A 26197-nucleotide genomic window follows, 5' to 3' on the forward strand; every position below is an offset into this window, starting at 1 on the left:
GAGGGGTGGAGACGGGCAGCCAGGCAGAGAGGACTCACACAAGGCAGCGGATGGCGGACCCAGTGAGGTGGCAGCTGGTGGAGCAGGAGGTCCCACGTTCAAGTGCAGATAAACCAGGAGGAACAAGTGGGGAGCGAGACAGACACACAACCCAGGGCTCCAGTGCAGGGAAATAAAGCCTCAAACCTATGACTGAAAACACCTGTGGAGGTGGAGGCAGCAGCGGTAGAAACTCCCAGCCTCACAGGAGAGTTCGTTGGAGAGACCTACAGGGTCCTGGAACACACACAAGCCCACCCATCTAGGAATCAGCACCAGAAGGCCTAATTTTCTGTGGGTAGTGGGGGAAGTGACTGAAAACCAGCAGAGAGCCAACAGCACTGTTCCCTCGTGGACCCCTCCCCCACATATAGCGCAGTGACGTGGGCTGCCCCACCCTGGTGAACACCTAAGGCTCCACCCCTTGCTATGTAACAGGTGCACTGAGACAAAAAAAAAAAGGCCCAAATGAAAGAACAGATCAAAGCTCCAGGAAAAATACAACTAAGCAACAAAGAGATAGCCAACCTCTCAGATACACAGTTCAAAACACTGGTAAATCGTGATGCTCACAGAATTGGCTGCAAATTAGATGAAAAAATAAAGGCTATACCAAGTGAAATAAGGGAAAATGAACAGGGAACCAACAGTGACGGGAAGTAAACCAGAACTCAAATCAATGCTGTGGACCAAAAGGAAGAAATATCCAGAACAGAATGAAGCAACAAGAATCAAAAAAATGAGGAGAGGCTTAGGAACATGCAGGATATTTTTAAACATTCCAACATCCAAATCATACAGGTACCAGGAGAAGAGCAAGAAATTGAAAACTTATTTGAACAAATAATGAAGAACTTCCCCAATCTGGCAAAGGCAACAGACTTCTAGGAAGTCCAGGAAGCTCAGAGTCCCAAAGAAGTTGGACCCAAGGAGGAACACACCAAGGCACATCATCATTACATTAGCCAAGATTAAAATGAAAGAGAATCCTAGCAGCAGCAAGAGATAAGGAGACAGTTACCTACAAAGGAGTGCCCATCAGACTATCAGCTGACTTCTCAAGAGACCTCACAGGCAAGAAGGGGCTGGAAAGAAGTGTTCCGAGTCATGAAAGGCAAGCACCTACGTGCAAGAGTGCTCTATCCAGCAAAGCTTTCATTTAGAATGGAAGGGCAGATAAAGTGCTCCCCAGATAAGGTCAAGTTAAAGGAGTTCATCACCACCAAGCCCTTATTACATGAAATGTTAAAGAGACTTATCTAAGAAAAAGAAGATAAAAAATATGAACAGTAAAACAACAAACTCATTAAGTGAACCTAAAACAAAACAAAAACAAAAACTACAACAGGAACAGAATCACAGAAATGGAGATCACATGAAAGGTTATCAGCAGGGGAGTGGGAGAGAGGGGAAAAGGTACAGAGAATAAGTAGCATAAATGGTAGGTAGAAAATAGACAAGGGGAGGTTAGAGGAAATGTAGAAGCCAAAGAACTTACATGTACGACCCATGGGCATGAACTAAAGGGGGGAAATGTGGGTGGGAAGGAGTGTGCAGGGCAGAGGAGAATAAAGGAGGGGGGGAATGAGACAAGTGTAATAGCGTAATCAATATAATGTATTAAAAAAAAAAGCTGGGGGGGGGCGGAGACACCAAGACAACCGCATGTAGGTCAAGTCATAGGCTTGAAGGCAAAAGCGGTATATTCCAAGTTACTGAATGCCCTGGCTTTTAGTAAGCTTTTCAGATGGACCCAAGAAGTCTCCAAGACAAACTTATTGGCTAAGTTTGTTTAGGGCCCAAGGGTACACACCCACAGGTGTGGCATAATTTGTATGCACTTGTGTTTTCCAGGGCAGCACCACCAACTGAATAACCAATACTCCAACAATTTACAGCTTGTAACACAACTTTTATTAGAAAAGTTATACATAACATAGCATCAACTATTTTCAGGAACAATATTAAAACCCAATAAGCAACAAAAAACAGACTAACAAAATGTGTAACAAGGAACTAATGACTTTTCTATAATCGAACATTCAATTATCTACAATGTCTTTTTACAAAGGGAGAAAAATGGTTTTACAGGCACATTATATTGAAAATAAAGCTGCAATAGCAATTTTATACAATTACCATTCTCAAGAAAATGAATCATCAAAACAGTAATTACGCGTTCACAAATTTAAAACATTTCACTTAATTTTAAATTACCGGATATACACTGAAGTCTGAGTTTCCAAAGTGATTTTTTTCCCCACAAAAGTGCCAACACTTACGCTAGAACTTTCAGTGTAACCTTGCTCTAAAAAGTTAAGACATTTTGATAATCATAATAGTCACATAATTTCTGGTGCTATCTGGTCTGTTAATAATAAAGCCTTTATTTGGATGTTTTTCTTCACTTAAATTATAGGGAACTGGATACAGAATTTCTGTTGCAAAGCTATTAAAAGTTCCAAACACAGAGTGTGCAGCGTTGGAAAAAGAGGTCAGTAATAAAACTTATAATAAATATCAGAGAAGCCATTATTTTTACAGCATTGTCTGCTTAAAGGTTAGGTCAACCAGGTGTAGGATTTCCCATCAGTCTGTCCTTTTAGTTGGCATAGCAATTTCTAGTTCCATGATTCGAATACTCAAATATATTGAAACATCTTTTTAAAACTTTGATTTATAGCTCTTGGAAAGTTATAAATGTTTAAGTTCATTCTACTCTAAAAAAGTCTATTCCTGCTCATTTTAGAGCCTCCCTAAAACAACAGATTTCAGGATAGTAAGGTTCATTAAAAAGACTCATGGAATGATTTATAAAATAAAACACTTCTAACCAAGTCCTATTTATTATTTTGTAGCTGAGGGGATGGGTTATAACACGATTTCCCACACCCCCTTGGTCATGATGGAATTACACTTCAAAACAGATCTCGAGGACAATCTCTGTTTGGGCACCAGGCCTGAGCACAGTGGTTGCCAAGATTGCCAGTGTTACTGATGGGAAAAGCCAATTTCCTTCTAAGACTCACACCGTAATTCCTTAAACTGTCAGGCATTTTTCCTGACACGTTTTCCTTTCCAATGGAGAACAAAGATAAAAATCCTGACTGTTGACTGCTACTGAACATTATTGCATGCGCCAATATTGCACACATCTGTTCTGAACTGTTAAAATAATCTTCTGAGTCCTTGGGGTGCTTGTTTTCTCCATCAGAACACAATCCATACAAGCACAGTTTCCCTTGTAAGATGAAACTGATAAAATTAAAATACTGGAAAAAATGAATAAAAAGGCGAAGACTTTGTACAGACAAAAATCGGGACTTTCTTAAAGGGTTTTGTGTGCCCTACACATGGGGGCAATTTGTACACACTAGTGAAATGGACACTAGCTACAGTGCTTCTAAGCTGCTCAAATAATGTGGAACCTTGGTCCGGGCGTTGCGATGATGTCACTGTACGGTTCCTCCTGCGTCAGCTCAATAGCTTGCTGCTTTTTAAGAACCAAGAAACTGTAGAACTTTGCAGCAGCTTGCTTTCTGTTCGTGTTTCGACATAACTCAAGCAAACTGATAGATTCAGCTCCAGTTTTAGCAAGAGCTCGCTGAAATTTAAAAAAAAAAGGGAAGAATTAAATGAATAATTTGTAAAACAAGATGTCAGTTTTGGATACTGGAAAAAATATATTGTACATCCATTCTGTTGGGGGAGTAGACTTCTTTGAATAGTAGGAGTGATTCTCAGATTACTCAAGAAGGTTAAAGAGTGTATCACAGTATGTCTAAAATCATAAACCTAGGAATATTACTGACTCATTTCTTGAATATCTAAATTGACACAACAGTAAATTCTAGCACTTACAGTTCTTAAAATGTCCACTTAATCCAACTATCCTTTGAGTCTATTTTAGGAAACTTGGAGCAACTTCCCTGGTGTGTCCTATGCTCAAGGTCTCTCATCTGTATCTGATACTTTAAGGCCCAAGGTAAGTGATATCTGACACTACAACAATTCAACAAATTTAACGATTCAAGCAGATAAATTTGCTCAACCAAAAATAAGATGTAGATACACAAAAGAGCACCATACATCACCACCACAACTCTGCTGTGCAAGATAAACCACGGGAAAGCACTCACCTGGATACCTTCCAGGCTTATTCTTGGTCTAACAGTTCATGTGTTAAAGTACTTTAAAATATGTAGTTCTGGCAAATGTTTCTGGTTCTATAGTACATGACTACTGTTTTGAAAGGGTAATCCCACAAGCAGTTGCTGCGGGCTCTGAGACTGGGGTGGCATACCTGCAGACCGTGAAGCATCTGCTGAGTCCTTTTGTTCCATCTTCTTTCTTCTTGATCCTGATCACCCCCTGAAGCATCTTCATCCTGAACGAAGATGACCCCACACACATTAAAAAATAAGCCGATAAAACTACTCTGCTGCAAAATGAAATATTTCTGTATCTCCTGAAAGCTCTAAATTAATTTAAACCACTTCATTTTGACTAACAGAAAAATTATACTTGATGCTGCTGAAAAATCACTTAGATTTAGTACAAACTTTGAAGTCTGTCTTTCTTAAATTACAAAAGAAAGTCCTCTGTACCTGCAAGCAAACATTGGGCTGAATATGGGATTCTGTACTGGTCTAGAAAGATGTGGTCTACACAGCATGGTCCGTGGACTATTGCTGGCTGGTTATTTGGCCCCTGTCAAGATAAGGAAGGAACGTATGCTGGGATATATATCAGCTATGCCACTAAACACACTGTTTATCTCAACTGCATTTGTATGTTTGATTTTTCCGGAGCATGATATTCTAGATGATTTATATTCTGGCCAATTCCTAATCCCATTGTGGAACAGTACCAAGAGGCCACAAACTAGCAAAGATGAGTAAGTCGTACTAGTCTATACGTGTTTTAAAAGAAAGGAGCTATAACCCATAATACAGACTTTACTTCAGCCACCTAGCTCCCAGGCTATACTAGATGTGTACACCACATTCCAAAGAAGCAGAGGTAAACAGCTTTACACCTAAGAGGAAGCACAATGACTTTTAAATACTGATTCAACACTAAGTCTGAGAAAATGGCACACACTCTAATACATGGGCTAGAGTAGCTTTGGGGCTAAATTCTGACTTCAAAACAATGTATTGCTCATATTAAATTCTAAGCACTAAGTACCTATGAAATCTATGGCTAGCATAATGATAAATTAGAAGCACAAACAGATGGTGATGAAAATGTGTCTAATCCAATCCATAACCTTTTAGTCTTGGAGGAAATTTAAAAAGCTTTAACGCTACCCGGAAAACACTTCAGTAAAGGTCTAAATAAAATATTTGACAACATCCAACAGAAGAATATATTCTAAGTCTTACATTAACCTCAAGACCTTAAATAGTACTTCTATACTTTAAAAAAGGAAGTCATTCCAGCCTTTACTCAATCTATTTTAGGAAAGTCACATCCCTCTCCAGTCTAATGAAAACCAAACCCACTCATGAAGAATGTTTGATTATCTGATTTCCAGGCCACAGATAACAGTAAGAATCGACTACTGACCATACGATAATAAAAGCAGCTACAAACCATTTAGAAGTCTAGGGGAAAAAAATCAGTGAAGGGCAGTCCCCATGTCCTTCAAAAGCCACTGAGTTACAGCACACATGAAATTTAATGTTCATAATGATACTAGATTACTAAGCATTTGGTTAAATTTTGCTCATGCTTGAACATTTTTTCATCCCTCTGAAGCTCAGCATTAATGAACTGACTTCCAATATGAAAAGTAAGAAAGCTGGGAGAAAGTTGGCTAAAAGTGGAATGGTAATTTATTCCGAATGTTACTTTACCTCTTCCTCTTCATCATCTTCTTTCTCCTTCTCTTTCTCCTTCTCTTTTTCTGGCAGAAGATCTAACTCTGGAATTAACTGACAGATATTTGGAGGCTCTTCTGGGGGCAGCTCTACAGGAGGTATTTCCATCTGCTCTACCTGCTGAGGCTTAAAGCAATAAAAATAAGGCAATTTAAGATGCACATTTTAAGGATAGTTTCTTTTAAACATGCAAGTACACAGTTGTTAAAGTTTTTAAAATGAAAGGAAATACTACAGTCATATGACCTCACAATCAAAAACTGACTATACAGGGTGAGGTAAAAGCAGGTTTAAAGTTATTGGTATGAAAGATAATACAGTAATCAACAAATAAAAATCTAAGAATAAACTGTTACACATACAACTGTAAACCTACAACATTAAAGTATTGCCGTTCACAAAAGAAGTAAATCCGTTATCTTACCCTAGAAATGTGTTTACACTTACTTTTCAGGAGCCAAATACTTAAATGTCTCTGTGAGAACTACTACCAATGGTGAAAACCCCCAAACTCGGCAGTACCATTTTGGAAAAACACACAACCACCCACTGACTCCAGGGCAGGGCGGAAAAGCTCTGCCACCCATCACCCATCAAAGCCACCACTCCTGCCTCAAGACCAGCACAGCTAAGCTTGGGCTCTACATGAGAGCCTTGAAGCTCTTGCGGCAGCTGATGCGAATGAAGAGACTATTGTGGGGTCCATCTCTTTAATTTCCTTCCTCTCAGGGTTAAATATTAACAGTTGACAGCATTAAAAAAACAAAACAAAACAATCTTGAACAAGCTGAACAAATGGCAAGGAACAATTACCAGGAGAGTGGTACTTATCCCCCTTCTTCTTCCTGAGCTCATAGAGAAATATGCGCTTTTTCAATGATTTCTTACCACCAGAGGGCACAGAATATTCTGCCAACACCTCTTGATGGAGGCTGTACCAAGAGCCCACAGACTGTTACCAAAGAGCCTCCTTTTGCTCAGGTTCATTTATTTTATAGATTTAAGGTTGATATGCCCTAAACTAGACTTAATTCCTTTATACTTATTTTAGCTTTTTCACCCTTAGTGTACTTAACGGTAGGTAGTCTTAATGAAGTAACTAGATGTTTACATTTTTTCAGCAATCTGTACAGTGTACTCTGATTACTTACTAAGCCTGAAACTGCCTAGTATTAGAGATAGGCAGAAAATGTTTGCTAAGCATTAATTAAACCAGAACCTGGAACAGAATAAAGCGCCTAAGAGGAATAAACCCACACATACACAGTAAATTAATTTACAACCAAGAAGCCAAGAACATACAGTGGGGAAAGGAGTCTCTTCAATAAATGGCGCCAAAAAAACTGGATCTCTAATCTCCTATTCCAAACACTAAAATGGAATCACTAAAGACTTTGAACGTTAAGACCTGACACATAAAATTCCCTTCTTATGTTTAGAAGAAATTATAAATGGGAAGCTCCTTGACATTGATCTTGAGAATGGTATTTTGGATCTGGTATCAAAAGTGAGACTATATCAACTAAAAAGCTTTTGCACAGAATACCATCAATAAAATGAAAAGGCAGCCTACAGAAGAAAATATTTGCAATGCATATATATATAAATATTAACCCCTTCCCTTATCAGATAAAGAACTTTCATAACTCAAGCAAAAAATAAATAAACCTGATTAAAAATGGGCAGAAGATTTTCCCAAAGATACATAGATGGCAAACAGGTACCTAAAAAGATGCTCAGTATCACTAAGCATCACGGAAAGGCAGACCAAAGCCCCAATAAGCTATCACCTTCACAACTGTCAGAATGGCTATTATCAAAGAGACAAGAAGTAAGTGTCGGCAACAATGTGAACAGAAGGGAGACCGTGTGCACTGTTGGTGGAATGTACACTGGAACAGTAAGAATGGAGAACAGTATGGAGATTCCTCAAAAAAAATAGAAAACAGAACTACTGTATGATCCACCAATTCCACTTATGAGTATTTCTATGAGGGAAACAAATCTACCACCTCAAAAAAATACAGGCACCCCGTAGTTCACTGCAACACTATACACTACAGCCAAGATATGGGAACAACCTAAATGTCTGTCAATGAATGAAGACGTGATATACATATGCAATGGAACGTTATTCAGCCACAAGAAAGAAGGAAATCATGCCATTTGCAACATCATGGATGAACCTTGAGGCTTTATGCTAAGTGAGATAAGTCAGGAAAAGCAAGACAAGCACTGTGTGATACTGCTTGTACGCGGACTCTAAAAACTGAAGACAGTGGTGGTTACCGGGGTTTGGGAAGTGGGAAGATACTGGTCAGAATGTAACTTTTAGTTATAAGGTGAGGTTCTGAAGATTTAATACACAGTACGGTGATCACCTGTACAGTTAACCCTGTAATCATGTACTTGAAGTTGCTGAGAGTAGATATTAAAAGTTCTCATAACTATGTGAGGTAATAAATGCTAACTTACTGTATATATCATTTTACAATATATACATATATAACACCATTATGCTTTTCACCTTAAGCACAATGCTATGTTAATCACTTCTCAGTAAAACAGAATGCTTGATCTTGCTCATAAAGGCTGACCAAAAAATAAAGCGGTCAGACACCTGCAACTAGGTAAGTGACAATCTGGCCCCCTACTTGGCCTACAATGCACAAGAATCTACTAGCTTACTTTTAAAAAATCTTGTATTTATGGACTTTAAAGAGAGAGAGGGAAAGAAACATCGATTTGCTGTTCCACTTATCTATGCATTCACTGGGTGTCCCTTACATGTGCCCTGAGCAGGGACAGAACCAGCAACCTTGGTGTTTTGGGATGATGCTCTAACCAACTGAGCTACCCAGCCAGGGCTCTACCTGCTTATTTTTAAATGCAAAAATTCTCTTTAGTTAGCAGAAAGTTTGTTTCATTTTACTCACAAAATTATTTAATACATGTAGAATTCAACAAGTTCAATATACTGCTTTTATTATTTTATCTAGAATCTCAGGTTCACCCTGGACTAATGTTTGAGAAAGAAAAAGAAACCACAACTAAGTTCACAGTCACGGATGTCACCTTAGCAAAGGATGCTCACTTTACGCCACTCGCCACTCTGAAGCAAGACCACCAAGAGGAGTCAGAGAGACTAAAACCCCTAGAGCATTCTCTCTCACTTAGGGGACACTGTGCTCATATCCTCTGCTGCCATTCTTCCTCTCTGACCCATTCCTTTGCATTTCCTGTCTAAACCAAGACAATTTTAAAAAGCCTCCTTATATATAATATTTCCTAGTTCTGGGGATTTGAAATGATTTTCTGAATATCCCCAAACACTGTGATGGAGAAATGTGCTTACTTACAGGGATCACAGGCTCTGGGTCGATCTGTCCCGCTTTTCGCTTAACTCCCTGAGGTGGTGGTGGGGGCATGGCGGACTCATCCAGGTTCGTTCTGCTGGTCTCCATCACTGACTCCTGGAGGCGGCTCGGCTCTTCCAGAATGGGTTCATCTGCAACCAGCCATATGAGGAGACTTAGGTCATCTAGTCTTAACCAGCTTTTTAGAACCATTTACTTTTAATACTAATACACTAAAACACAGGTAATTTCTCTATCAAAGAAGTTCGAATAAAATTTTACTTCCACAAAAATTACTCAGTTTATAACATTACACTTAAAAGTGGGAAAGGGCCTTAAGAGAACAAGTCCCATCTCCAAGCCAACGCAGGACAACCCGTTAGCATACTAGCACGCAGCCAGTCATGAAGCAGAAAGCTTCATATCTAACAAGGTGATCACACAATATAATAAGGCATATATTTCCCTGTCCAAAATCTTGAATATACTCCCTTGTTCCTGGTTTCTTTTACTGTGGTAATATACAAGCAAATTTTAAGCCAAATGTTTACGTAAACTTCATCAGGGAACTATTCCAACGGGACAGACCGATGACTTCACGCTGCTGATGCTGCTGTTGCTGGTCGTCTCTGGGAACCTCCGGATTTTCAAATTCTTTGAGGAATTCATCCAAATTATCAGCCTCTCCTCCTTTCCTTCGTTTCCTAAGATCTTCTGGAACTAGAGGTGTAAGACAGCGTGTAAAGAGCTATAAAGAAAATTAAGGAAAAAAAAAAAAAAACAAAAACAAAAACAAGAACCTCAATTATAAATCACATTAATTAAAAACCCACCACTGACACTTCCATTTTCTTTTAAGTTTTAATACAACTGTAATCAGTTTGTATATACACTTAGCAAAGTTTCTACTTAATGTTACAACATACATTTCATTCCACCTTAAACTTATTTTAAATATAGAACTTCAGATTATACCTGCATTTATAAAAATTGAATATAAATTAAATCTATTTGCCTGAAGTTGATTTTCATATTGATACTTAAAACTCAATCCAACTGTAATCGTATCAAACAGCTTTACATAGTGCTTTTATCATTCACTATTAAATGGTAATCTTAACCTATCATTTTAACATTTTAAATGACTGCATAATGTTCCACTGAGATTACATGTATATATACACAGATATATTTCACACCTGAACCACTTTTCAACATTTTAAGTTTCTTCAAAAAAATCTTTTAACTATAAATAACAATGTAATGAACATCTTCACAGAAATGATTTTCCATATTTTGAATTACCTCCTTAGGAAAAATTCCTATAACAAGACCACTAAGTCAAAAAATATAAATATAAATCTTCCAAATGAATACATGATCATGTTTTTAATAAGTAGCAGTTTTACCATAGTCTTGGTGCTTTTAAACACTTTAGATTTAGAACACAGTGAAATATAAAGTAAACTCAGTTGGTTCTATGCACACTTCAATTTTAGAAAGAGTAACAGCCTAACAGCACTGCGACCCTCATCAGGTGCCTCAGAAGCTTGCTTTGGAATACTCTGGACTCGAAGTGAGCAGGCAGGCCCTAGTCTCATAACGCCAGTAATTCTTTATTGTGGGAAAAGGAGAGCCACCACATGCTTTGGCTAGAAAGCAACATTAAAGGACTGCAGACTTGAAGCACAGTACACACTAAGGCAACAAAGCTAACAGTTTATCACGGGAGGTTGAGTAGAGAGAGATATTGGTACCATATAGTTAAAAAAATATTTCAGTTAAAAATTATTCAAAGAAAGGTTTTAGAAGTATTTAAAAAAATGGTCAAAATGTATAGGAAATAAAAAATTCTACCGACTGTATTACCTTCAGTAGTCTGTTATTCCACAAAGGCTGGGCAGGTAGAGAGAACAGCTTTTCCACTCCCCCTGTCTCTTTCCACATCATCAATTTCTTGGTGGGTGGTGCCAGATCCAAAGTGGTAACAATGTCAGAATAATCACTAAGTTGAGCTCTAATTGTCTTACTATCCAACTCTTTGACACTGTCAACAATTAGCTTCCGCTTCCTCTTGGCTTTTGTTTCTTTGACTGAAATGATAAAAGAAAATAAGGTCATCTTCCTGAGAAGGCAGAGTAAAACACACAGTGACCAGACTTGGTCTCATCATCCCCAGCTTTTCTATAAAACCACTAGAAAAGTTAAACCTTGTGAGGGCAGAATCTCTTTTAAATGAGGTTTCCTGAGCAACATGCAGAACAGAGGCTGTCATTCAATAGGTGTGCAACAAAAAGTTGCTGAATAAATACATACATACATATTTAATACAAAATGAGTACAAATAATTTAAGAGCACATACATATTGACCCATGTAATCTTACACTGTAAACCACACAGAACGAATCACACTTGGGCTCAAGTTCTAGGTCGCCTTATTAGTTGAATGAAAGTTCACTAAGTTGATTTCATGTTAGTTACCTCTTCATTTCTTATTTGCAATATGGCCGACTACTTACAGGGTTGTAAAGTACTTTAGTCAACTGTTTGGCATAGACTGTTTTGCTCCATAGATGGTCGCAATTACTATGATTTTTATTGGAAAAGTGACAATTCATACATGGCAGTTGTACAACGAGTTGCTTGATGAAGTGAAATAAACCCAAACCCAGTCAGATGGACCTGGAACTCCATCACAGACATTCACAATGATTTCTAACCCTCACTATGACTTTGCAAAGTAGTGAGCACTGTCTAGGTTTCTGAAGATACAGAAAAGCTTGTAAAATTAACTAAAATCCTTAAGATTTCATCCTGTCATACATACATGTTATACCCCATGGTTTTTCACATATAAATCATGTGGTTCGAAATCCAAAACTACATTAGAGTGACATCCTTTGTCTAAACTGTCCTCCAGCTACTGAGAAGTCCTGTGCCTGAAAGTAAAAGTTCTTAAAACAGCTGGCAAAGCCTGATTATTCCATTTTAAACACTGCAGTTTATCCCCTTTACCTCAGTTAGAGTTATCTGTAATATCTGTCACTGATACAGTACATATTTTACTTACTCATGTTCTAACTGGTATTTAAAGATAAATCTTTATCCTTATGGAATTCACTGCTTCATTTTTAATTCCTCAACAGTTAGTTACATAGTAAGTACTCTTCATAAAACAGAAATCAAGTCACAAATAATTTCTGATGATCAGATTTTAAGTAGAAAACCCAAAAGGTTAATCCTGTTCTATTTAAAAGAACATATTTTGCCGTGTATACTGAGCATCCATGTTTTTTTGGCCCAAACATTCAGGGAAAAAAATTCAGAATTCTGTTTTAATTTTTTAATTCAGTATTTTATTTCTTCATATTTAGAAACAAAAACCGATCATCATATTCCAGGGTATTAATTTGCATCAGATATTGTTATTCTAGAGTTACAATTTTCATGTGTATGCATAAATAAAAGAATTAAAAACATTTACATAGATATGGAATTAGTACTATCCATGTATAATGTGCATCCTTTATTTTTCCCTCAAAAATTTGGGCAAAAAAGTGTGCATTATTCATGATAAAATACAGTATATCTGGAAATATAGTGTAACTGATTTCAAGTATTCTATTCCATTGTACCCACATTCCATTTAGAAATCACATATCTCAAATTGCCTCTTTTATTTAGAAACAGTACCTGTAATTAAATGTTTGTTATGTTTCTTAATAAACACCAAAGGAAACAGAATGCTTTTAGAACCTCTGATAGTTCCATTTTTTTAAAAAGTATTTTTAGGTTTTCCCAGATTATAGCCCAACTATATAGAACTTTGGAAGATATATGATTAGTACGTTTTGTATTTTACTGTAAAATACCTTCCAGTGTTTTCTAATTGTCACACATGTGACCTGCTAGCTTTGGGAACCCTGAAAGACTAAGATACATATTAGCAGAAAACTTGTTCTATACTTTATTTTGTAACAACTTGTACAAATGCTTATCAGATAATCTATAATAGATGACTATGACAAAGGAGAAAGAAGAAAACAGTTATCTAAAATAGGGCAGCAGTTTAGTGGACAAGAGTTAGAACCAGCACCTTCTGAGTCACAAAGAATGCTCACCAGTGATATCAATAGGTTCCAAAGCAAAGGCTTCCTCTTCATTTGGAACAAGTGTTGTCTGATCAGTCATAGTTGGCATTGGTTCGACAGGATCCACCGAATCAGGACTATCAGGCCCACCCACTGTAAAAACAGAAATTGGTCACAACAGGCTCGAGTATTTAACATATATTCTAGAAATGGGGGAGGGGGGAACCACTCTTGAGAAACTGGAAAAAAACCAACAAAACAAACAAACAAACAACCCCACTGGTACTAAGAAAAAAGTTTTTAGTTCTGAAGAAGTCCTTCTAGTGTTGAATTCTATTGGCCAAAAAGAGGGGCAAAAGGAGGGGCATGGGGTTAAACACCTCAGAGACTCAAGAGACTCAGAACTAATGGTCAATCACAAGCACTGTTTTAAAGATTTATAGCTCTGGCTGGTGTGGCTCAGTGGATTGAGTGCAGGCTGTGAACCAAAGGGTTGCCCATTTGATTCCCAGTGAAGTCACATGCCTGGGTTGCAGGCCATGACCCCAGTATGGAGGCGTTCGAGAGGCAACCACACACTGTCTCCCTCTCTTTCTCCTTCTCTTCCCCTCTCTCTAAAAATGAATAAAAATCTTAAAAAGAAAAAAAAAAAAAAGATTTACAGTTCATTAAAAGTTAGAATTTTTAAGTTTGTGGTCTTCTGTATTAAGCATCTTTGTGAGTATCACACAGCCAGGCCCAACTCACTGAACATGACATGCTTACTTGATACATTATCATCCTCGTCCATATCATCGTGTGCAGGCTGTTCTGGCAACATAACGCCCGTCTCGGACAGCGCAGGAGGATCATCAAAGATACCACCATCATTATTACTAATAAGTTTGTCATCTGAAATAGGGAATATAATTTAGTTAAAATTTGTAAAAGAAATGCTAAGAGAATATCCAATCACTGGGAAGATAAAATTGTACAATGGATTAAATTAAAAAATTTAAATTTATGTTCAATTTCCATCCGTTTCTCTTCAACGTAGTATACTAAATATAAAACAGTATGTAAAAATATTTATTCCTAATTTATACTTTCTAGTTCATCTCTAAAATGTAATTTTATTTTACATAGATATCAAACACAAATACAGCAGTTTTAAGAACCAGTTAAATTTAAAAACCCTGAGAACTTTCACTGGACTAGTTACTTAAGACAGAATTAGCAACCGCTGTAAGAACTGAGTATAGACATTGTTAGAATACCTACTTCGTTGGGACCTACCTAATATGCCACCATCATTTCCTTCTCCGAAATTGTCATCCTTATATTGGTCTTCATATTCTAAATGGTTAATCTTCTCATTCAGATTGCTGGTGCTCTGTTCAGGCTCCAACAGGAGGTTGGAAGCACTAGTGCTTACTAACATGTCATCATCCTCAAAAGCGCTTCCTTCTCTCATTATCTCGCGATCATCCATTCCAAAGTCACCTGAACAAATTTTAGTCATTAGTTGAAAAAAGCCAGAACCATCATTGTTACAAAAAAGTGTATGATTTGTAATTATGATGTTACGTTTGCTTACGTTTGAATATTAAAACATCTAGTTTAAACTTTACATTTTTAGCATCTATAATCGATAAATGCATTCTGGGGTGTGACTAGCAAATTCAAAGGCAAGGTCCACATTTAGGTTATCCTAAATATGATAAGTAAATCTATATACATATGCCTGTTAGGTTGTATTAATAAACTTTATTGTAATAGGTTTCATCAAGCCAAGAATTTTGCTTGCTATTAGTTTTGAATACTATTTCAAAAGAATAGGTACACAGTGCAACTGTTCCAAACACATAGTTTAAAAGGTATACACTGCTTCAACAAAATGTTGAGACTTTTCATACAAGTCAATATATTTAAGTTCTATCACCGTGTTTTGGGAGGAGGAACAAGAAAAGAATGAACTCTTAAGTTTGGTGCAAAAATGAAAATGATGTTTAATATAGTAGTTGGAGCTAATTCTTTTCCTGAGGAAAATATGTGAGATAAAATTTTAAGTCATTCTGTCATTGTGAATGTAACATGTGCCTGCTTTTCTTCTTCAAATTGCTAGCAGTGCCAAACATAAGTACAACATTATCACTAGTGACTAGTGATGTTTCTCTTATTACCAAAATCATTTTCTTGTAGAATACTTATGTTGCCAACTTCTTCTCTCATAGTTATCTCTTCCACCCTACTCTGGTTCAGGCTGAATTGCTGGGCCACATCAATGTCACTGTAAAAAAAATTTCAAATACATTTTAGTAAAGTCTTGTAATATATTTATAAGGTAAAAAAAAAAATCCCAATTCTCTCAATAAGAAAAAGCATACATGTAACCTATCAAGATGTAGAATCCTTAGTATTTAATACTAAATGCAGTCCAAGAATCTAAATGACCTAAAAGTTAATTTAATTTGTATTTAAAACATAAAGCCATCAGTGACCAGCAAGCAAAATATGCTGAAATCACTACATAAGGCAACATGTTATAGAGAAAAAACTTAGAAGTGCATGGAATGGACAGGCACAGGTTTTTATCAGGCCCCTGCAACTTACAGGTTTGTGAACTCTGAAGCTACCTGGCTTTCCAAAGACTCGCGTCTTCCTTGAACAAATAACCTTTCATATTATGTTAAAGAGACATATTAACCAAGTGTCATATGCAGACTTTGTACAGACCCTAACTCAAACAAGCTAGAAGGGAAAAGAAGGGCCCTGTGTGTCAACTGGGACATTCAAATGGTGACTGCACATATATTAAGGAATTGCTTTTCCTAAAAGTATGATGTTATGATGGATATGTTTCAAAAACTCCTTGCCTCCAAAGAAGACATACTGAGGTATTTATAGATAATTTAAGATATGTGTTATTTACTTTTAAAATAATACAGTGGGGACTGGGAGGTGAGCTGGGGAAATATGATGAAATAAAACCAGTAATATATTGATAATTAAAGAAGCTGGCCCTGGCTGGCATTCCTCAGCAGGCTGAGTGTGGGCCTGAGAACCAAAGGGTCCCTGGTTCCATCCCCAGTACAGAGCACATGCGATAGCTCTCTTTCTCCCTTCCCCTCTCTCTAAAAATAAATAAATAAAAATATTTAAATAAAAAATAAAGCTGGACATGGGAATCATAACACCAATCCCTCTACTTCCAGCTATGTCAAAAAATTTCCATGATAAAATATAAAAAGAAGTAATGGAAGTATAAGAAGAGGAAACAAACAGTAAAGCAGCTAGATAATGCCTAGCACTAATTAACACACAAAAAATCAAAATAAATCAAACTTAATTAGGAGTCATAGATCAACTTAAAAAGCAGAGAAATTCTTCACAAGGTAAGTGGGACTTGGAACAGAGAGTTCTTGGCTGTCAACGGTGCTCATAATCACTCAAAACTCAGCCACAGTCCCGTCACGACACCGGGGGCGGGAGTGTGAGGACTCGAGGAGAGAAGCGACGCACGGCAGCACTCTGCGGTGATGGCCGTGTCTGTACGGCCTTCTGGTCTGAAATGTGTGCTGGAACAGTGCCCTTCCGTGCTCTTCATACAGAGTTATCGCGTATGCTTATTGCAAATACAAAAATTGTGGCTGAGTACAGCTTGTCCAAAACCAACCAAACCAAACAAAATCAACTACCCCAAAACCCAGTAGATAATTTTAATGTAGTCCCCTGAAGAAAAACCATAAAGCAACAGTTCAAGTTTACTGATACCATTATGTAAAGTACACACTTGAATTGGACAACTTTTCAGTTTATATAGGCTTTGGCCAAAGCACATGAGTATTTTTGTATCTCAGCTGTGTTAAAGTTGATATCTTCTATATTATTATCCTACAGAAGAAGCACTGTTAGGTTACATTTAGAAATACAAATACTTTCATGTAGGCTTCACAATCCTAAATGAAAGAATATGTATTTTAGCTAAATGTTAATTCAATGTCAAAATATCTCAAGGAAAACTGTACATTTAGAAGTCAATAATTTTTTTTTTGTAGACCAAGTAAACAATTAAAAAAAAAAAAAAGGACATACTCTAAGTCAGGCAGCGGCTGATCGAAGTCATGAAATTCTTCAGGTAAAGTAATGGCATTGTAAGCAGCTTCTCGGTTTTCCTCGGGCAGGTCGACAACACCTGGAAAAGAAATGAGCCGATTCAAGGCCTGGCTACATCACAGATCACCTAGGGATCCAAGGAACGTAAAGTCAGCATAATTTCCTAAGGTTGTATTTGAGAAGTTTGAGATCGTATGGGAAGCTCTTGCAACACAAGTAATTTTGGTATCCTATAATCATGAGCCATACTACTTCCTTTACAAAAAATGTCAAAGTGCTAATTCTCAAAGCTAATACGTCTTTAAAAAACAAATCATTGAAGAGTTTTTTAAATTAGCATGACATTTTTGAGGAAAAGTGATGCTACAAGATTTTAAGTTTCTTTATATTTTCCAAGCCGTCTATAAAAAACACACACTGCTTTAGAAGACAAAGGTAAATGAAAAAGCATGTTGAACAAAATGTACTTAGTAACTGTATGTTAGAAATCAATGATCACATCCTCTCCCTAAATATTTTACTTTTTAAATAAAATCTCAGATCTAAAAAATGTCACTAGTCATAAAGTACTAGAATACAGCCTTAACAGAATCCACTGTACAAGGCATCTTTCCTAAACATTCAGTTACTTTCATTAGAATCAAGTTTCACCAATGCTTTTAAAAAAATTATAGAATAATATGTGAATTCAGATAAATACCCTAATAATTTTTCAGATAGAAGTCTGGTTGCTAGAGTCCAGTTTTAGAATTGATTATCACCTAAAACAAAACAACAAAAAACTACAGAGAACATTTAATAAAAATTCTCAGCAACTTCAGTTAAATGTGAATTTGATTTTTAGGTCACATTATATACTAAAATTACTTGGGAAAAATTAAAATCCTGTGACTTTCTTTTCTGCACTTTTGAAAAATCATATAACTGGTTTTCAACAGTTTAACCTCTGACTGAACTCCACGTAAGTTTCTGCAAAAGGGGTTGAAAGAAAAAGGCAGCTCCAAAGAACAAGGAAGGGGTGACTGTCATAACTACACAGGTGGAACAGAAGTGGGTTTCCTCCCTGGGACCCCTGCCTCTCCTAGCCTCGCCCTACTTTGAAGGGTCCTTTGTATTATAATTAAAATAAAACAAGATTCTATGCGGATCTAGAATATTTTTAGCAGTTTTTCACAAACACTAGAAACTCCAAAATCAAAATTAAAAAGTCAGTAATACCTGGCCGAAAGGCCATCTTTATCTTAATGAATGCTTCATTACAGTCTGCAAGGAGATATTTGGCTTTTCTGTGATAGATTCGAACTACTCCCAGTAAGAGGTGTCCTGATGTTCGGAGCGCCATCTTCACCTGTGAATAAAACATTCATATCAACCTAATTTATAAAGTTCACTTTCTCACGTTTCTCATAATTATGGGTAATTATACTTTAGAGCTTGTCTTTGTTCAATTTATAGACAGTTTTTAATTTATCTCTTCATATATTTTATCATTTATTTAAAGTCATTTCCATCACCTATATTTTATTTCTTACCGCCTTTACCTGTAAATTCCCCAAAGTATCCAAAGGATAGACCGGCAGTAATTCATGAATTTAATGCAGACATGGCAGTAGCTATAAAGCAGGCACTAAGGTGTTCTGTGGGAGTACTTAGCACACCAGGGAGTATGTAGAACTTTTAGTTCAATCCAAAGTCACTGCTCCTTGCTGGCTAACTGCACTCATTTTGTTTGGGAATCAATGTTCCCAGCCTTGAAGGATGACTTTCAGTTCTCTCTGCTAATGTTTATTCTTGAGTGGGCAACTCAGCTCAACCAAAGACAAATAACTGTAGAGTACAAGGTCTGTCCAGAAAAAATGCAGCCACTGTTAATGTAGTAAGAACAGTTTGCACAAAACTCATATAACCTGGCAGCCAAGGAGAGCGGACTGGAATGCACATCGGTGAATAATGATGACTTTGCTCTACTCATCAATGGGGACATAGACATTGTTGAGTGCACATGTGTACTGTATGGTCAGTACAGTCAATATGACTGAGCTGGTACAGCAATGGATCAGCATCAATTTTTGCATTAAGCTTGAACATTCCTCTGTGGAAACTATATGGATGATTCAGAAGGCCACAGTTATGGGCAACTGGGGATTGGCAGCTTCATCACAACAATATGTGCTGGCTTGGCATCACATCTTGTGTATTTTTTTTGGAGAAACATCAAATCACCCAGGTGAGTCAGCACCCCCTAAAGCCCAGATTTGGCACCCTGCCACTTGTGGTTTTTCCCAAAACTAAAATCACCTATGAAAGGGAAGAGATTTCAGACCATCAATGAAATTCAGGAAAATACAAGGGGCAGCTGATGGTGATTGGGAGAACTGTGTGAGGTCCCAAGATGCCTACTTTGAAGGGGACTGAGTCATCACTGTCCTATGTACAATGTTTCTTGTACCTTCTTCAATAAATGCCTCTATTTTTTATATTATGTGGCTGGATACCTTCTGTACAGATCCCACAGGTCAGAGAGTTTCTAAGGAAGATTTTCCCATTACAGAAGAATGGCCTCCCTGCCCTGGCTGGTGTGGCTCAGTTGGTTAGAGCACCGTCGTCTCACAGCCGAGGGGTCACAGGTGTGATTCTTGGGGCGCATGTCCAGGTTGAGGGTTTGATCCCTGCTCAGGGTATATACAAGAAAGCAACCATCAGTATTTCTCTCACACTGATGTTTCTCTCTCTCTCCAAAGCAATGAGAAATTGTCCTTGGATGTATTTTTAAAGAAAAAAAGAATGCTCCTCTCTTCCTTCTTCCTCTCCTGCATTGTGAGTAGGTGGGGTTTTGAACTGCTTGCAGTCACCAATGAGGCTATAAGTATGAGGACCAGTAGCCAAGAAACTAAGAATGGTGAATCCTTGGATGATATCATTACTGTGTAAGCACTTTTCACCGAGGATTTCACAGCACAAAGGTAAAAAGCTTACTGATAAAGGGTAATGAATGGCAGCAATGTTTTTCCCCACAGGAAAATACACTCCTCAGGCCTGCTTTTCCTCAGGGCAGATTTTGACCAATGTTTACTTGGGTGAGATGCAGTAGTTGGGAAAAGAATGAGAAGTAAACACCCAATGTGAATAGAAGGATTCAAAATCCCTCTGGCTATGATAAAGAAAAATTTTTTTGAGGGAATAAGGCAACATGAACTCAAACTCTGCCAGATCATATCAAAAAGTTAGCAAATTCTAAGTTAGCAAAGAACATCATTAAACATTTGCTTAAATTTTAAGTAGGAAACTACAGTATTTGTAAGACAATGTTATTTTTAAACTGTATGTGCATGCTCTACAATACCTGGAATTCTATTTATGATGACTCCTAGGCTCTGTATTTATGGCCACTTGACATGACTTACAGCATAAACTATGAAATGTACTGCTATAAATTCTTAGGTGTCTAAAACTATAATAAATGCGGTGAAATCCAGGACTTACTGACTAATGGCAAATGAGAATCTTTTATAATGTGGTCTTAGGAAATTTACAATTAATACTGAGTTCAACTTTACCTATCAACTTCACCTAAGAAAGGAAGAGAGGAAAAAAATTTTGCTTGCTATTATCTCATCCAGAATTAATAGCCTTTAACAGCAGTGTCTGGGTAAAGGCTTTCTTTCTGGATTAGTCTGGTTCGGAGTATGGCTGTTAGCTCATGTTAAGGTGCATGTATAAGAAAGAACACATCCAAGGAAAGCTCTGCAGAGGTTGCCAGTGGCTGTTCCAACCAGAGAGGAGGGAGAGAGAAGGCATGCAGCTGCAACTGAGCCATGTGTCTGTATGTCTGACACTTGTTCTAAACAACTAAACCAGCATCTCCATCTGCACACCAAGAGCAAACGCTAGAAATTTTCAGGTCGCTTTACCCTGTGGAAATATCTTTATATTCGATCACAATAAAGCAAAATCAATAAAATAAAAACCCACTTAGAAATGGTTCTTAAGAGTAAGTTATTCAGTCTCTCACAGTACACTCTATAACCTTCTACATTATTCTTGAAGCGAATGAATACTTTGCTTTGCGGCTGTTGGTGCATACCTTCATGTCCCAGGTTGTCTCGAGACAATCTGCAGTGTTGCTAACAGGGTGCAAAGTGCTGTGAACATACCACGAAAAGAACTGTTGCCCTTTTAAGCCCAATCACCCTCAATATTTGCTATGGATGTCAAAGATTACCTATTCATATCAATTTCAATAAAAGAGCTAAATTTCTCCTTTTCCATTAATCTGTCTCAGTAAGCATACCTATAAAAAAAGTAAAAATCATGTTCCCATACAATTTGACTGGCAGTGCAAACTGGTATAATCACCTCACAGAGCAAACTGTTAATGTATATCAGAAATCTAAAATATAAGTTTATTATCTGGCTCTTCAACCACATTCCTAAACATCAACGTTAAATAAAGACTTACAGATGTGAACAAAAGGTTTAGCAAGCAATATTTACTAAATGGTGTTTTGAAAAGAGGAAAATAAAGACAACCTACACAGCCTACAGACCTACCACATAGATGAATCTTTAATAATAGCATTTGGTATTATAATTTTTAGGCTTTTATATATGCATGCACTTGTGTGTGTGTGTGTGTGTGTGTGTGTGCGCGCATGCGCGCATAGCAACTGCATCATATTGTTTTGTGATGAGACTATGTTTGGAAAAGGCTCTGTCTATAACATTATCTTAACTTTCAGTGGCTGCACTGCATTAAGACGAAAGGAATTAAAATTCAAAAAATTAAAAAAACAACAACAACACATGTATTATATATTAAAAAAAAAAGACTGATAAAATAAACCCTACACAATCAAAACAATGAATTTCAAGTCCGTAATTCTTTATCTGAAATCCCAGGGGACAAACATGTTTTGGAACTCAAGAGTTTTCTGAATATTATAAAGGTAATGCAGTGCATATGCTGTATGCTACAACATTTTCAGGAGCATCTACAGTAGTTTCCCACAGTCATGCATGTTTAGTATTTCTACAGTGAATTTGTGAATATGCAAATGACATTAACTCAATTTCAGTTAAGTCTATTTCTGTTTTTATCTTTTGCACTTAAATTCTGTGGATAAGAAACTATGACACTGAAATGCCACCATTAAAAATGACAATAAAGCTAGGAACACAGCTTTTCCTGAATGCAGTTTTGCTATAAAGCATGTTAATTAATGCAGTATTTGTGTACATGCATAAAAAGGGAGAAAAATAATACTTAAATTCATGCATAAATGAAAAGTCTCACAGGCATCAAAGTACTGAGCGTTTCTCTAGATGGTAGGACTACAGATCACTTATTTTCCTCTGTAAAGTTTTCATTTTAATAAATTTTTGAAGCAAATATTGTCATAGAAATAAAATGACAGAAATATCTTCAAAACCAACAAATTCTACTAGCTATAACTCTAAAACCAGCAAAAATCCCACATACAGAAACTTTATGATTTATTGAAACTCCAAATACAAACTCTCACTTTCCCCATCTAAGGCATATACTTTCCCACTTAACTTTCCTGAACAAGTCTCTGCAACATCCACACTTTAATCCTCTGAGAACACCTCACTCTTTCTGCAATAAAGAACTACTCTTATTTATTTAACACATTAAGCCAGTATTGTCCAAACTGTCAATTCTAAGAAGAGTAGCTGCTGACGTTAGTTCAGACAGCTGTGATTTGGAATGTTTTCACAACAGGACGATTAGTGCATATATGTATAGATACAAAGTCCAGGAAAAGACATTCAGAACACAGACGTTAGGTTTACAAAATATTTATATAAAATATGTAAGGACTTCTGTTATTTTGAGATTATCCTTTGTACATTTTTGAAGTCAACATGTCTAGTCTTCAATGAAATGTTGATGAATTGCATCTTGTGCGTCTTAAAGGTCCTTTCTTGGCAGCACAAAAACTGCATTATTACTCTTAAGCTATACGGTTCGTGAAATCCAAGGGTGGAAACCACCACTTCAGAACAGTTCTAGAGGATGTCAATAAAAGCCTCTCCAGGAACAGAGCAGTCAACAAGGCAGACAAGGTAAGGGGACATTCATGAGGCTTCCATTCTAGTGGGAAACAAGACAGGAATTAAATATTTAGGGGAAGGGCACAGCAAGCATGAAAGTTCTGAAACGAGGAAAATGCTTGGTATCCTCAAGAGCAGCAAGCGGTCCCGTAAGCTTATGTGCAGCAAGCGGTATGGAGACTACCTGTTAGGTAGGTAGATGGATCTGCCCCTGCAACCTTTTCTAATTAATGGGTCCTTACTTCAAATATTTTCTAAATTCGTACATGAGGAACACTCACACACATATTTTAATATAAAAACACCTAGAAAGCCAAATAGAAAATATTTGGGTACTGCCTGACCTCATGCTCATGTACCCTTAAAACAGGCAAATAAAAATATCTTTGTGAGAAGGGACTATCAAACTGGAATTATGGATAATTCATGGATTCTCTTTGCCTCTAATATATGTAGATACCTATCTCTAAAGTTGTTTTATAGAATTCTATTTTACATACCAATAAACAATTGACAAAATGAGTAAAAATATCAACATCAAACGTACCTTTGGTGAGATGATACTCTCCACACTGCTCTCTAAATTACACTCAAACACATGGGCTTTGGTTAGCTTCTTATCCCAATGGGCCGCTAGCCAAATTTTGGCCAGCGGCCCTCTTTTACTGAGGACAAAATGTGCGTAGAACATTGTTCTGGTTGACTATGAGACAAGAGGAAACCTGAAAGGGAAAAAAAGTTAATATAAATACTGTATGAGAATTGAAATATTTCATGACATAAAAAATCTGAAAGTTTCCTATTCCTTTTAGTATGAGAACTATAAAAGGACTGAATTCAGTATGCATTAGAAAAATACAACCTATTGCTTTTATTTTTGAGAGAGCAAGAAAAAACCTCCAAATATTAAAGCTGAAGGGAAAAGGGACAAGAGTCAAATTATAGTCATGCCCTGCTGTAATCTTAAAATAAAAGTGCTACTTTTTTTAAAAGTAAAAATTGTCACTGGAAAACTCTTATTTTGAAAGTTCTACCAAGTGTTAATTTCATTCCTATCCTGATTACTGTGGTAATAGTCTGCTTCTGACCAAAAGCTAGAGAATATATTCATGGCAAGAAAAAAACCCACTCAGGCACACGTATTTAATCTGTGGAAATTTTCATTCTTGAAACCCCTTAAAAACGGAGACTAAGCTTCACACAGTAATGAGCAGCTCAGGATGAGCACAAGCAGTGTGCTAAGCAGGTTACATTTCACCAGAGCAAAGACAAGTAAATGGGTTGGACCCATGGCCAGTAGTTTAGAAAGGCTGAGGCTTAAAAAGGGAGTGTATTATATACAGTTTCTCAACTCAAGAACTTGAAAAGCACTTGTCTACTTATTTTAAAACTAAATCCAAGACAATGACACAGTATAACATTTATCTTATGACGGAAATGGTCTTAGCAGAAATACGAGTATGTTATTCACATTTTATTTCTTCCAACAAACCAATGTATTAATTGAAAGAAAAAAAGGCAGCCTGAAATTCCAGCTTGGAGAGTATCTTAACTGTGTAAATTGATTTTTCCCTTATATTATTTTTCCCTTTTTCATAGAAGATTTTTAAGTCTATTTGCCAAATGAATTTCTATCTTTTTCTAAAATGTCCATGGGCAGAATATCCAAGTGATGCTTTTACCGGAATAAACACAAGAACACCTGTAACACATAAGAAGTGCTTCGAAACCAGGACACTGATGGTGGTACATGTGCAATAGTTCTTTGCTATTTTATCACACGTGTAGATTTCTGCGTAACCATCATCAGAGCAAGTGAGATACAGAGCTATTTCATCATCACAAAGATCTTACCCTCTCTGTCCCTGCCACACCTATTCCTCAGCCCTGACAACAACCACTCACTCTCTTTTTCATCTGTAATTGTCATTTTGAAAATGCTGCATAAATTGAATAGTATAGTGTGTGATGTTTTGGAATGGCTCTTCAGACTCAGCATAATGCTCCTGAGAGCCATCCAAGTTGTTGCATGTACCAATACTATGTTCCTTCTAGTGGAACATACTATTGTGGAACATTCCATGGGGTGGATATACCACAATTTACCTCTTGAAGGACATTTGGTTGTTTCCAGTTTTTAGCTACTGCAAATAAAACTGTTATAAATATATATATATATGTGTGTATAGACTCTTTGTGAGCATAAGTTTTCAGTTCGCTGGGACAAATGTCCTGAAGTATGATTTCCGGACAGCATTGTTAAGTGTATGTTTAGTTTTTAAAGAAACTTCAACACGACTCCTATCAAAATCCGACAGATTTTTTTAACTGGTATTGACAAGATTTTTGTCTAAAATTTATATGAAAAGGCAAAGGAACTAGAATAACTACAATTACTTTGAAAAAGAATATATTGGGAAGAATTAATTTACCCAGTTTCTACTTATTAAATAGCTACAATAGTCAACATTGTATGGCAGAAAGACACAGATAAATGGAATAGAACAGAGAACCCAGCAATAAAACAAGAGAAGTCAGTCCAATTGATTTTTTGCAAAGATACAGAAGCATTTCAAAGGAGGAAGAATATAATACTTTTTTCAACAAATGGTGCTTGAGTGACTGGATATTGTTCATAGGCAAAACAAAAACCAA

General features: G+C 36.9%; 1 protein-coding gene across 1 annotated transcript in view; it reads right to left on the bottom strand.

Moving 5' to 3' along the window:
- Positions 1 to 1930: 1930 nt before the first annotated feature.
- Positions 1931 to 26197, bottom strand: part of RAD21 (RAD21 cohesin complex component) — a 29624-nt gene continuing 5357 nt past the window's right edge. Inside the window, exons 2-14 of the mRNA XM_045861414.1 lie at positions 24090 to 24264; positions 18686 to 18815; positions 17447 to 17546; positions 15535 to 15641; positions 14648 to 14854; positions 14138 to 14263; positions 13403 to 13525; positions 11150 to 11373; positions 9869 to 10028; positions 9284 to 9432; positions 5901 to 6050; positions 4343 to 4426; positions 1931 to 3643 (exon numbers count right to left, since the gene is read on the bottom strand). Coding sequence (XP_045717370.1) covers positions 3452 to 3643; positions 4343 to 4426; positions 5901 to 6050; positions 9284 to 9432; positions 9869 to 10028; positions 11150 to 11373; positions 13403 to 13525; positions 14138 to 14263; positions 14648 to 14854; positions 15535 to 15641; positions 17447 to 17546; positions 18686 to 18815; positions 24090 to 24233 — 1896 coding nt within the window. The 5' untranslated portion in view covers positions 24234 to 24264 and the 3' untranslated portion in view covers positions 1931 to 3451. The remainder of the gene's footprint in view (positions 3644 to 4342; positions 4427 to 5900; positions 6051 to 9283; positions 9433 to 9868; positions 10029 to 11149; positions 11374 to 13402; positions 13526 to 14137; positions 14264 to 14647; positions 14855 to 15534; positions 15642 to 17446; positions 17547 to 18685; positions 18816 to 24089; positions 24265 to 26197) is intronic.

The sequence above is a fragment of the Phyllostomus hastatus genome, unplaced genomic scaffold, assembly GCF_019186645.2.
Source record: "Phyllostomus hastatus isolate PE091 unplaced genomic scaffold, TTU_PhHast_1.1 phas_scaffold_21, whole genome shotgun sequence".
Lineage (NCBI taxonomy): Eukaryota > Metazoa > Chordata > Mammalia > Chiroptera > Phyllostomidae > Phyllostomus > Phyllostomus hastatus.